Source organism: Hyperoodon ampullatus (assembly GCF_949752795.1).
Source record: "Hyperoodon ampullatus genome assembly, chromosome: 10".
Lineage (NCBI taxonomy): Eukaryota > Metazoa > Chordata > Mammalia > Artiodactyla > Ziphiidae > Hyperoodon > Hyperoodon ampullatus.
The window spans coordinates 100,288,949-100,303,172 of record NC_136923.1 but is presented as its reverse complement, the minus strand read 5'-3'; the positions used below and the strand labels follow the sequence as shown (position 1 = coordinate 100,303,172).

At 49.2% G+C, this 14,224-nt stretch overlaps 1 protein-coding gene across 1 annotated transcript in view; it reads left to right on the top strand.

Moving 5' to 3' along the window:
- Positions 1-7,685: 7,685 nt before the first annotated feature.
- Positions 7,686-14,224, top strand: part of BMP6 (bone morphogenetic protein 6) — a gene marked incomplete at both ends in the record, with an annotated part of 152,396 nt that continues 145,857 nt past the window's right edge. The window contains one exon of the mRNA XM_079713530.1: positions 7,686-8,292. Within this exon, the coding sequence (XP_079569656.1) occupies positions 7,686-8,292 (607 nt within the window). The remainder of the gene's footprint in view (positions 8,293-14,224) is intronic.

The following is a 14,224-nucleotide window of genomic DNA, read 5'->3' as shown; positions in this document are numbered from 1 at the left end:
GTATATTTGTCACAACTAATGAACCAATATTGATACACTGTTATTAACTAACTTCTGCCCTTTATTCACAGTCCATTATCTTTTCCCTACTATCCTTTTTTTTCTGCTCCAATATTCCATCCAGGATACCCCATTCATAAAAGTCCTTTTAAAATTAATTCTTAATGGCCAAACTTCATGTCTTGGAAGAGATTGATATTCCCAAGATGGAGCTATTATATAACTATATAGGGAATATTGTTGGAAGGCTATCAGGGCACTTGTCTTGAAGCTGTTCTTGGGTAGCAAGCACTCTTCATTTTGAGTGGCTTTTGTGATGGAGCCTACAGGTTGGCTAAAGCCCCTCAGGCCACGCCTCGTCACTGCCATCGTATTAACCCACAATCATGAGGGCATGAACACTTGTTTTCCTCAGTCCACTGCAAATTCACACTACTACCCCATGCCTTGTGCAGTGAGGGAGATGGTGTTTTGCTGGCCCTATACAGGGGGAGAAGTAGCTGGCGCTCTTGTTTTTAGCTGCAATTAGTGAATCCTCTTGGCATTGGGATCTGCCTTCAAAATGTGTCCAGGGGGCTTCCCTGGTGGCTCAGTGGTTAAGAATCCGCCTCCCAATGCAGGGGACATGGGTTCGATCCCTGGTCCGGGAAGATCCCACATGCCGCGGAGCACCTGAGCCCGTGCGCCACAACTACTGAAGCCCGTGTGCCTAGAGCCCGTGCTCCGCAACAAGAGAAGCCACCGCAGTGAGAGGCCTGCGCACCACAACGAAGAGTAGCCCCCGCTCGCCACAACTAGAGAAAGCCCGTGCGCAGCAACAAAGACCCAACACAGCCAAAAATAAACAAATAAATAAATTTACTAAAAAAGAAAATGTGTCCAGGATCCCACCATTTCTCTCTCCACTGCTTCCATCTGAGGTCCCCTATGAGCCACAGTCACCTCCCGCCTGAGCATTAGCAAGACTTTCTTAACTGACCTCCCTGATTCTGCCCTGGCAACCCTATAGTCTGTTCTCAACACGGTGGCCTGAGTGATTCTGTTAAAATTTAAGTCAACTCATGTCACTCTGCTCAAAACCATTCAGTGACCCTCCCATCTCACACTTTTTATTGGTGGTGGTGGCAGTCCTTTACTTGTTTTTTAATCAAAATTTTTATTGCAATATAATGCACATGAAAAAAGTGTACGAATGATATGTGTACCACTCAATGAATTATTAAAATCAACCGCTCCTGTTATAACCACTAGTCAGGGAATGGAATAGAACAACCTCAGGAACACGCCTCTTGGTTTCATTCGATCAATTACTCTTACTCTTCTCTCCAAAGGTAACCACTAACCTGACTTCTAGAATAGTCTGTTTTTGAATTTTGTATAAATGGAGTTGCGGTATGTGTTCTTTTGTGTCTGGTGTCCTTTCTTCAACATTATGTTTGTGAGATGTATTCATGTTGTTGTGCCATCTTGTGCTTTTTAAAAGGTGAATTCTTTACATGGACACCCAGGATCCCATGCCACCTTGGCCTCCAGTGCCCACCCTCTGTGGGGTGCTGATGTAATTTTCTACTATTATTCCCCTCTCTTCTCTGCTCTAACCTCACTGGCCTCCTTGCTCTTCCTCAGGCTCATCAGGCATGCACCTGCCTCAGGGCCTTTGCACTTACTGTTTTTCCACTGCCCAGAAAGCTCTTCCCCCAGATATTCTCAGGGCTGGTTCTCTTTCCTCTGTCGGGTGTGGACTCAAGTGTTGCCTTCTCAGTGAAGCCTTTCCTGACTATCCACACTCTCTACAGCCTCTTCCTTGTTTAATTTTTCTCCACAGCACTTGTTACCGTACTATATACACATTATTTTCCTGTTGTTTGCGAAAGAAATCCCACACCTTTAGTGGCTTAAAACAACACATACTTATTATCTCAGAGTTCTGTTGGTCGGAAGTTGGTAGGTTTTGTTTCTCTGCTCTGGGTCCCACCAGGCTGAAATCAAGGAGTCAGCTGCCTGGGGCTTCTACCTGGAGTCTCTGGGTGAGAATCTCCATCCAGGCTCATTCAGGTTGTTGACAGAATCCAGAATTAAGACTGGTTTCTTTCTGGCTGTCGGCTGAGGTTTGCTCGCATTTCTAGAGGCACCTGTATCCCCTGGCTTGTGGCCCCTTCACCTTTGAGGCCAGCAAAGGTGGCTCCAGTCCCTCACAGACTGCTCTGTCTCATCTGTCTCCCTCCTCTGCTTTTTAGGACCCCTGTGATTACACTGGGCTCACTTAATAACTCCAGGGTAATCTTCCTATTTGAAGGTCACCTGCTTAGCAAACTTAATTCCATCTGCAAAGCCCCCTCTGCAATGTAGAATAACATATTCACAGGTGGAACATCAGGGGCAAAAATCACGGGGACAACATCCTGCTTACCCAAATATGTTTTCTTAGTTATTTTGTTTATTGTCGATCTTCCCCTCTAAAATCTGACTCTTTGGTATCTCCAAACCTAGAACAGTGCCTGGCACACGTTAGGCATTCAAATATTTGTCAAATGAATGAATGAGTACAGACTGGGTAATTAGTATCAACACCTGCCTTCCCGTTGGTATACATCTTCTCAGACTTTCTCTTCCTCTTTAAAAGATGGCCTTGATTTTCATTTTAACCTGATTTGATCCAGTCACCATGGTTTTTCCTGCCCACTACACCCCTGGTTACAGCTCTGCTAGTTAAGGGGACAGGCAGCACAATAATATCCTATTTTCATGAGACCTCCTCGTTGACACAGAAGAGACACATCCAGGACAGGACACATCCAGAGGGAACCACAGGTAGGGTGGAGCTCAGAGGCCTCAGGCACTGCCCAGTGGAGCTAAATGTCCAATGATTTCTTGGAACAAAACTTGAGGGATTGTAGCGCTCGTCATAGAAATATGTTAAGCATTGTTTTACTCAGTACAAAAAAAAAAAAGGGTTTACTCTGCCATGTCAGTTATCCAATGAAAATTTCAAAAATGAGTATTCTGGATGTTTCTAAAGATCCTGTGGCTGGTGAGAATAGTCTGAGGCACACATCAGTAACAGATTTGCCATTTGGGTTACAGAGTGGAAAAAAATCTCTGGAAACAGATTTATGTATTAGTTTTTCACTTTGCCACCAGATGTCCTTCATGAGTAGGAAAATATGATGGCTCGAATGATATTTTGAAGTGTGAATGCCCAGCATTTTTGAATAGTTGACAGTGAAAGGAAAGAGTGAGTGGATGTAAGTGTTGCCACAGACATTTGGATGAGACACGTATTTTGAAGGCTGCCTTACAGGTGTAGCTTTTAGAAGCAAAATGTTTATTTAACTCTCAGATGTTCGTTTCTCCGTGCTCTGCAAACATTTACTTACCATATTTCCTTTTCACGCAACTCCAAATTGATATTTTGAAAGTTGGAGCAAATTATTATATTGAGAAATTCATATTAGGAAATACTCAAAGCCTCACATGAACGTTAAAGATAAAAATGTAGTGTTTTAGGTGGAGTTGCCCAAGGATTCCAGGTGACCAGACCTCAGGCTTTGAAGCACAAGAGCAGCACAGCTTATAATACTTCTACGTTAAATTAATTCTAAAAGCAGCTACTTACATCTTTAGGAAAGTCAGTTGAAAGGGGCCCAGGTGTGACTTAGCATAAAAATCAAAGACTGCAATTGCAGTTTATTGCTAATAAGATAATTCAAAGGAAAGCATAGAGTATAGAATATTTAATGTATCAAATTAATAAACAGCATCTTTTAAAAATAGAAATTATTTGGTCAAGTGTGTCATAAATGTAAAATAGAAATCCTCATAGTATGAAATGAACATGGGTAACTCCTCTTTTAAAGGCTTTGTCGTGTGAATTACCCTGTGCATTGACGGACACCTGGGTACCGGATTTTCACCCTATCCCCATATCACCAAAGGCACAGGGTAGTCCTTCACTTTAAGGTGAGGGTTCCTCACTCCCTCAGTTCGTGCCTGGGAGTGGGACAGGCAACCTTGTCCAGAAAACTGAAGGCCATCTGCATGAAATGTCAGCCAAGCCACCAGATGTTTGATATAGATTGGTTTCTACATCCGGCTTCTTGACCGAATTCCTCCTCTTTCCACCCAGATGTTTTGGAGGCCCATGCAGGGAACTTAATGAAGCTTGTCCAGGCACACAGAGCAAGGGGCGGTGATATTTTGGTGTCCTGCAGGGGGCGAAGTTCCCTCTGATTTCCCTCCAGTCACACATCCCAGCAGACTCCAGAGCCAGACCTGTTCCTCTCCCTCACTCCCTCCCTCCTGAATTACATCTGGACTTTGCCCAACCCCTTGTCCCGGGACTTCTGGGGATTGTTCGGGTGGGTGATGGGGAGTGGTCAGAAAAGCAGGGAGTGAGCGAGGTCGTGGTTAGGGGTCCCTTATCTACTCAGCGTTCCGACAGGCTCGAAGAAACAGTGGTCCCAATTTTGAAGTTATTAAAATTTCAGAACCATATCTCTTTATGTCCTTTGCCCCTAATGGATCCAAGGTCGTGTCTGAGTGTTTTCTGACAAATATGTGCACACGTTGCAGGCGGTGGGGACGTGAGGAGAGCACGCCCTCTTCTGTGGTCCTCGGTTGAATGTCACCACCTTTATGATCGTTGTCATAACTCAGGTCACATATTTCCCCTCTGGCTCTTAAGCGAGTCGTGTGCTTTTCTTGTGTTTGTCATCGGGAGGCACCCCCTTTTTCTTCTGTCATGCAACAGGGCCTGAGAGTCCATCTTGGTTGAGATGGGAAGCCCATGGCAGACCTGAATCAGGGTTGCTGCTCAGATGTTAATTGATAGCAAATCACTAAGGGCCATTTTAGACCCATGTCGTAGAGGCCCATCTACCTCTTACCAAGTATCCAAGAATAGGGGAAGGCGGTGTGTCTGTGCTTGTTCTCCACTGGGTCAGATATGCATATATAATAGGTGCACCTGGAATAGATGGGTCACAGTGAGCTTTTGTGTTTTAAATGGCATAGCCCTTCCTAGGTGCCCTATGCTCAGGGTTTTTACAGCTTTCCAATACTTTACCCACTGCCCTGATGGGCTGGAGCTGCTTTTACTCTGCTTGTGTCTCACTAGAAGTCTTAAGAAGGTGTGACTAGCTTTGAGAAAGGAGGAGGCCCTTGGGAGGAAGCCCACATATACCTGCCGAAATTCCAGATCTTCTGATCAGAGCTCTCGGCTGCTGGCATTTTATGCACTGCAATGATTTTATGGTGGTAACAAGTCCCAGACAGAAGAAAGAAGTGATGGAGGCTAATTCTAAGGGGCCTGGCATCCCAGACCATGTAGTGATGTACTCCTCTTTTCAGATGAAAAGAATCCCTGCAGGTGGTTACAGATTGGCCTTCAGTGTTGCTGATGTTGTCTTGCCTGAGATCAATGGCTACGGGACGTTTGTAAAATTAAAGTCTGTCCTAAAGACCACTGTGTCTGGACCAAGAGAGAACAACAGCTAAGAGTGAACCAGTGGATGGTGGGATGGTGGGAGGTAAAGACCCTTACCCATTCAACACAGACTCTTTGAAACAAGATAACAATGCTTAAAAGGCTTGGATCAGCAGAAACCTCATGATCTTATAAGTTCACAAATTCCATAGTCTGTATGTATTTGGTTGGTCTGGCTCCCAAATGCCCTGGACGATGTGAACCAAGACTGCCAGGTCAGCACTGCAGTTTTTGATTTCTAATGCACACGCTTTCACCAGGTAAAAGATCATAACGTTTTAAGAGAACTTCTTTCTAGGAACCACCAATAACTGGGCCTTCTTGGGTAGGGTAAGGGCAAGTGAATGTGCATGCTGAATGGCAGATGGTGGTGGTGTTGTTTGGGGGAGGGGGCAGTGTCTGTAACTGAGAAGTGAGCCTGCCATGAAATTACAACGGGTTTTACATGCTTGACCTTGTCTAATGCTCCCAGCAACCCGAGTTTCAGGGCCCTGCCTGTGATCCTGAATGGGACATGCCAAGCCCCTACGCTTACTGAAATCACCTTTACCACCTCTCCTCAAGTTTTACTGATCTTGCATCATGTAAATTCGATTGTCTTTCAGTACATTAAAATGCAACGTTCACAGACAAACTGGAGAAGCTCTGAAACATTTCCAAGAAGCTGGGGGCGGGGGGGAGGGGCTTTTTTACTACACTCTCTGATTACACCCTCTTTCCTTTGGGTGCTAGCTTAAGAAGCGAAGCCAAAGCCCAAATGAAGAAATAAATCAAAATACTCGGAGCCCAAGCCCTCAGGACGACGGGTATGGCTTATATTTGGCCCTCTCTGTGGCGTTTGGGAACGGCTTCTCCGAGGGTGTGTCCCAACTTCCATCAGCTGCCTTTGGAAGCCACGTGCACGCTCAACGCCTGTATTACATCAATTAGAGAAACTAAGGAAGGAATGGGGAAAAGTGATGGTTTTCTGTTCTTCGTCAATTGATTCAGGTGGCATTGATTTAACAGCTGATTTTACTTTTATTTAGTTAAGGCATCAATTTAGGCCATTTATGGGATCGTTAAAGGGAAAGGTTCCCATCGGGGTGTTGATCAGATCATTCTTCCTAGCAGTGACTTCTTTGCCTTTGCCACCTCGCCACTCCTCGGCTGCCTCCGAGAATTCTCTGTACTTGAAACCTACGCGCGGCGGAGGCGATGCCTCCCGGGAGAGGGAGGGTGAAAGAAGGGGGCGGGCCTATTTAAATACAGGCGAGACTCGCCTCTTCATTGGCCGCCAGCCTGTCCGTTACCAGGAGGGCGGGGAGACCCGGGGGCTGGAGTGCGGTACCTGAGCGAGACGCGCACCAGAAAGCCCACGTTGGCCGCTGCAGGGAGCGCGGCTCCGAGAGGCGGGAGCCTGCGAATTCCGGCGCCGACGCCGCCACTCCGCGCACGGGTCCGCTTCCCTCCCATCCTTTCTGCGAGCGGGGTTTGCAGGGCAGCCGAACGAGCACGGAACGGAAAGCAAGAGCCTCACCGCCTCCGCTTGGGGAGTGGAACGGCGCGCCGAGATCTTGAGGGGGAGCGACAGTGCCGTGCCCGAGGGCGGAGGGGGCGCGGAGTTTGTGAGAGGGAGAAGGACGTGTAAGCCTCGCGGAGAAGGTGGGCATCTTGGGACGCCTAGTCCGCCACGGCCAGGGCCCTGCGGCGGGGTAAACTTCACGGCGACCGTGCAAGCCGGGGAGAGGCGTGCGCGGGGATGATGCCGGGCATCCTCCCCAGCTGGTGAGCGGCCCCGCCGTCCGTCCAGCCGCCCCGGAGGGTGCAAGGCAGCGCACGTGCGCGGGCAGCCAGACCCCGGAGAGACTGCGCCGTGACCCGCCCAGGAGCCAGGGCGCCGGCTGCCGCGCGGCCCCGACTCGGACACACCTGGCCCGGAGCTTGTGCCTCCGGGGACCTGCGCGGGAGCGTGGGGCTCCCCCCCTGCCCCTCCAGCGGCCCTCCCGAGGATCGCCCCCTTCTCCTTCCCTCCAGCCTGGGCAACTGCGGGCGCCCCAGACGACCATGAGAGATACGGACTGAGGGCCAGGAAGGGGAAGCGAGCCCGCCGAGAGGTGGCGGGGCTCTTTACGCCCAAGGGCCACCGCGGCCGCACTCCGGCCTCACTCCGCCGCTCCACGCCTCGCGGGGCCCGCGGGGCCAGCCCGGCCCGGCGGGGATGCTGGGGCGGAGGGCGCCGTGGTTGTGCTGGTGGTGGGGACTGCTCTGCGGCTGCTGCGGGCCCCCGCCCCTGCCCGCCGCCGGGGGCGCGCTGCTGGGGGACGGCGGGCGCCCCGGCCCCGCGGAGCAGCCGCCGCCGCCGCCGCAGACCTCCTCCTCGGGCTTTCTCTACCGGAGGCTCAAGACGCACGAGAAGCGGGAGATGCAGAAGGAAATCCTCGCCGTGCTGGGCCTCCCGCACCGGCCCCGGCCCCTGCACGGCCTCCAGCAGCCGCAGCCCCCTGCGCTCCCGCCGCCCCCGCCGCCGCCGCAGCAGCCTCGCGGGGAGCCCCCGCCCGGGCGTCTGAAGTCCGCGCCTCTCTTCATGCTGGACCTGTACAACGCCCTGTCCGCCGCCGACGACGAGGACGGGGCTTCCGACGAGGAGAGGCGGCAGCCCGGGCCGCGCGGAGGGGCCGGCTCGTCCCAGCCCCGGCAGGCGGCCCTCGGCAGCAGGAGCGTCCTGGCCCCCGGACCCGGCGGCGGCGGCGCGTCTCCACTGACCAGCGCGCAGGACAGCGCCTTCCTCAACGACGCCGACATGGTCATGAGCTTCGTGAACCTGGGTAAGGATCTGGGGGAGCGTAGCGACCGGCACATTCTCCCCTCGCCCCCGCCCCTCCAGTCTCCCGGGCCCGGGGAGGGGAGTGAGAGGGTGGAGGAGCCCCTGGCGCTGGGGAGCCGGGCTGGCGCGGCGGGGACGCGGGGACGGGCCGGTTGCCCTCCCGCCACCTGCGCGGCCGGGGGCGGCACGTGCGCTCCCCACGCCGGGGCTGAGCGCTGCTGCGGCGGGCGGGCTGGGACGCTGGGTCCCGAGAGCGGCGCTGGCTGGCGCGTCTCCTTGAGCGGCCGGAGCACAGTCCGCGCTTTTCCCGTTGGTGCCCGGCTCGGGCCACGCCAGCCCGACTGTGGCAGCGAAGTCCGGCCCGAGTGGAGCCAGCTGGGAAGGAGAAAGCTCTTCAGCACTTTCTCCTCCTGTTTTGGTTCTGCATCCTTAACGCTCTGAGTGCCAGTTTTCCCACCGGGACTCTGGGGAATCCGAGAGCAGCTGAGAACTCTGGAAACTTGACATGATTGCGTTAAGTGGTATTCACGGAATTGGGGGAGGAGGGATTCAGAAGGAGGTCCCGAAAGGACCGCGGAAGGCGCGCCAGTCCCGGCCAGGCGGAGCTCGCGCGGGTTTGGGGCCCGACCCCGAGCCCAGCTGGGGTCACCCACCCAGTGCCTTCGCGCACATGCCTTTGGCCAGTGCCCCAGAAGGCCGAACTTTTGATCAGTGAGGCTCCAGCTGCACGGGCAGGGAAAGGGTGCGGGTTGGGGGCCGGGGTTGGGCCCTGAGCTGGTCTGAACCGGTTGCCAGGCAACAGAATGGAAATTCAAGGGCGGCTAAATCGGGCTCAGCCACAAATGTTCTGTGGCAAACCCGGACGGAGTCACAGAGCCTTTACCCCCTTGAGTTTTCTCATCTGTTAATGAGAATGGTGTAAGGAAGACTTTTTCCAGAACCAGTGCCTCCGATCTGTGCTACTCTTCATTCATAAACTGACTCAGCTTAGCGTAGACAAAGCGATGTAGGGGACGCGTTCTCTGCGGGGAGAAAAGGGGCGCAGTAGCCACGCCCCAAGTGGGCGCAGCCGCGCGGTGGGGTGGGTCTCCGCGGACTTCCTTTCCGCTGCGAGACGCGTGGCTCTGGCCGGGCCCCAAAGTGGGTTAGCAGATACTTAACCAAAGTAGCACCCACGTCTCCAAGCCACGTCGAAGACGTCCGTCTTTTAAGGACATTATTTACTTGAATGATTCCCATGTAAAAACTTGAAGCGAATCTTTTACAAGTATCTCTAGGAGATGATTCTCAACTCCGCTGAGCGTTGGGGGAAGCAAGGAGAAGTGGGGCTGAGGGGCGAGGTCCGGGAGCATGTAGAGCAGGACGATTGTATCCAGGTGGTGCAGAAATCCTCCTGGGAGGCTCATGGCCCAGGGAGTGGAGTCTCCAGGCCGGCCAGTCTTGCTTCTTGCAGTGCCAGGGTTTCTGATTGGACAGGAAATATCACAGTGTGTTGGGACAAAATCCAGGGTTGAGCCACCTCCAAGAAGTATTCTAAGGAAATTCATGCCAGTCAGTAAAGTTGGGGGGCGGGGAGCGTGGGCGGGAGGAGAGGGACCAGTGCTTTTCCTTATTCTAACATTCCTGCTGCTTCTGGCTTAGTAAATTCCACCCATTGCCGCCCTCCCCTAAGTTTCCCCACAGCCTTGGGGAAATGTGTTATTGCCTTTTGGGGGTAGTCCCAACCTGAACAAAGTGGGTAGAGTGGCACTTCCGGCTCCTCCAGGGACAATCACATTATAGTCTCCAGAAAACAGTCCCTAGGCTTTACAACATGGTTCTCGACCTTGGCTGACCATTAGCATCACCTGGGGCATGGAAAGAAGTAAGGGATGCTGGGCTTCTCCTTAGAGCAGTTAAGTCAGAATCTTAAGCTGGTGAGTTTCTGGCTTTTTTTTTTTTTTTTTTTTTTTTTTGCCTTAGGTTTTTCTAATGTGCTGCCATGGTCAAGAAACACTGTTGTGGGAGATCCTAATGTCTGAAGGAAATCAAAGCATCCCAGAAAGCAATTAAGAGCAATGCTTCCTATGTCAGTGGCTCCCAAACATTGCTGTACATGAGAATTACCTGGGGGCTTTTGAAGTCTAGATGCCCAGGTGGTACCCCATATCACTAGTTAACGTGTGAGGTGGAAGCCAGGTATCCGCGTTTTTAAAGATTCCGCAGGTGATTCTAGTGGTGTTTGGGAACCACTGGTATTTGAAATTGTGAGAATTAGCTTGAGTAAAGTATGGTGACATTTATTGTGTTTAATGACCTGCAAATTCTCCCCACTCCTTGCTTTTCTGACCTTTCCGGGTCTACAGGTAGGCACTGCTTCTGAGTCACACTGCTTGAGGCTAGTTGTCAACAAATCCTGCTAAAGCGATGGTTTAACGTAGTATCTCCTTAGGGATATTTTCATTTTTCAGAAAGATTTTTTTTTTTTTTTTTTTTTTTTTTTTGCGGTACGCAGGCCTCTCACTGTTGTGGCCTCTCCCGCTGCGGAGCACAGACTCCGGACGCTCAGGCTCAGCGGCCATGGCTCACGGGCCCAGCCGCTCCGCGGCATGTGGGATCCTCCCGGACCGGGGCACGAACCCGTGTCCCCTGCATCGGCAGGCGGACTCTCAACCACTGCGCCACCAGGGAAGCCCCAGAAAGATTTTATAAGATTCAAAAAACAGCACTGAAAAATTCCAAGAGAACTCAACAGTAGGGTCATTTCAGGCCTAGGACAGGCTGATATAGAAGGAAAAAGAATTCTGTCCCATGGGAATTCTGTCCCATGCCCCTCCTATCATACCACTGGGCTTTCTGACTGCAAGTTATAACTATCTGTAGGTCCAGTCCTGGACTCCACATGGGCGATTAGAGGAGAAAATCATTTCCAGGTAAGTAGACTCCAAGTCACAAGCTATGCCACCTGCCAGTCAAGCAGTTCCATTTAATCTTAATCCATTTAGCAGTAGGAAAGGGGGATTTCATAATGAGAGGCTAAAAATGTGATAAAATCTGATTATCATAGCTCTGAGCATAAGGACAGTTCATCTGAAGGAAGTAATTGCTTAGCAATGTGGATTCTCTAAATACGGACGCTGGGAGAATTCCAGAGATTTCTTACTCTGTGTCAATGGCATGTTAGCTACTGCGTTACATGACTCTAAAGAACCTACAGAAAGAAACAGGTTACAGCATGGGTTTTAAAGTATTCTTGTATCTGCTGAGTTAGGTAAGTTACAAACTGAAATAAGGGAATATGTTACATAGTTGTAAACATCCTTCTTCCCTGGGACAGGGGAGTAACTTACTCATGAAATACATTGAAAATGCTTTGAGCCTTGTCAGTCAGAGTGGTTATCAGGAAGTATGAATCAACAGGGTACATTTCTCTTGTATATCCCAAAGGCTGGTCATTTGACTGGCCCACTATTGTTTATGTTGACGGTTTTACACCCTCTCTGGGTGAGTAGTCTGGGGATGTGTAACCTCCTTTGTCCTAACTGGCTGGTGTGCAGAGTGCCCGCTGGGCAAGCTTGGTGCACTCGTGAACCTGCATTCAATCTGGGCAACACATGCCATTTTCTACTTGTTTTCTAATGCTAAAAAGTGTCTTGGCAGCCTAATAAGCAAGCCTGCCTATTTGGTGACCTTGGAGAAATATCCTGAAATAGCTCAGGTCTTAGCTTAAAATTCACCTTTGAGAAGAAGCCTTCTCTAACCACTCCATAGAAACTGGCGCTGCTCTCACCCTCACCCGCTTATGTACCATCACTGCACCCTGTTTATTTCCTTGGTTGCACTTATCACAAGGAGTATTTTCTTTTTCTTTTAAAATTTGCTTACTCATTTCTTTGTCACCCCTCTAGGATGTCAGCCTCGGAAAGCAACCAGGCTTATCCACTGTTGTAACCTAAGTTCCTAACATAATGCTTTGCGTACAGAAGGTGCTTAATCAAGATTGAATGAATGAAAGTAGACACATTCATTTACAATTCATATTTCACTAATCTGGAAGGGTATATCTGATGTTTTATTTAGATCATTTACAAATGGTATACCGGATTTTTATTAAGTAAAACATTTGAGGTAAGTGAAGACATTTAGAACATTGAGATTCATGATATCTGATGTATATCATCATGCTTTATTAATATACCTCTTTATTAGTTACCCATATGTATAGTAATTTGTAATACACATTACATTTGAGAGTAGTGCAAAGGTTTCATTAAATCTCTGCATTTCAGACTTCATTTATTTATTTTAAATTAATGAGGTATTGACCTACAGATGCTAGGATACAATGAAATAAAAAACTCAAACTATGGTCAGAAAAAGGAATCAGCATGTGTTAGTACAAGTAACAAGAAACTTATTGTACTAAAAATACTGGCAATCTTCTGAACAAAATTACTCTCGGGAAACATAAATTAGGAGAAAAATGGAATACTCCCTACTTGGATTTGTAACTAGATACACTGTATTGTCTTTTTCTCACAGGATCAGTGGTCCTATTTTTCATTTAAGCTGCCTGTACTTAGGAAGATTTTTGTTAGCAGAAAATAAATCCGTGCCTGCAAGCTATTCACAGCAAAAATAGTTTGGAGAATTTGGTTGCAATTGTGTGGCTCAAAGAAGGAGTAGATAGTCTCCTAAAGAGATTTCAAATAGTAAATGTGAGATTCAGTGGTATTTCAACAAAAAAAGTTGTACAAAGTGTTCTTCAACTCGGATCAAAGGGCAAGCAGATATCATTGTTTAGACCTTGGATGGTGCTTCCTCTGCTTGTCCTTCTAAGAATGGGTAGAAATCCTTTTGAAATGTGCTGAATCATTCTTGGTTCCTTTACTTGAGAGCTTACCTCTGATTAGCATGGAGGAAGGACTCCTAGTGATATAAACATCTGTGTAAGTGAAAAAACCCCAAACTTCAGCACTTTCTTCAGCATGTAATTGTTTCATCACTGTGTCTTCAGAGTTTAGCTACTTTAAATGTTGGGTTTCACATCAGTATTTTCCTTGGATGCAGCAGTGGGAGGGTGAATACTGGATATCAAAGGTAGGACAGCAAACTCTCAGGTAACCAACGGCTCTCTCGTCTTTGCCTCTCCCTCATCTGTTTATGAAGCTGAGTTAGGAAAGGAAAGCAAAGCAAAGTGAGTACAATTTCTTGGGTAATTAACCAGCTTTGTGTAAGTTTTTTCTCAAGTCAGTCCTCTACTGTTTCCCATTCTGTATTTAATACTGAATTCTTCCATGGAATGCTCTTTTTTCCTTAATATAAAGCCTTCACAGTTTTCTTTTTTTAAAATCCTCTCCCTTTTGGGTTTCCCTCCCATGTACATCACCACAGTGTGGTAAGTCGAGTTCCCTGTGCTGTACAGTATGTTCCCCTCAGTTGTCCATTTTATACATAGTATCAATAGTGTGTAATCCCAATCTCCCAGTTCCTCCCACCCCACCCCTTGCAGTTTTCTCTTAACTTTTCCATTTGGAGCCTTATTCTGAATAAGGACAAGCCTCTCCTCTTGTCTGAATTTGTCACATCACCACCTTCAGCGCCTCCAGCAGTAGGAGGGAAAGTAGGCAATATTTTAATCGGATCATTGCATTCCTGACTAGACTAAGCTTCCGTAAGTATCTGAGTAAAAGGGGTAGAAACCAACATAGACACTTCCTAAGATGTGAGTCCTTTACAGAATCCCATGAGTGTAAACAGCTGTGATCCATTAACCTTTCTCCCTGACCCTCCCCAGGCCATTACACTACCCCACCGCATCCTAGGGAGGCGACATAGTGTCCTGGCCGAGCAGCCGTCACCCAGGGGCTGATAGGGTGGGCAGGTGGCATCTTCTCCTCCCCTTTTGTGTTCCCCACGAAGAGCTGGCGTGTTCTATTGCCTTCATTTCTGTT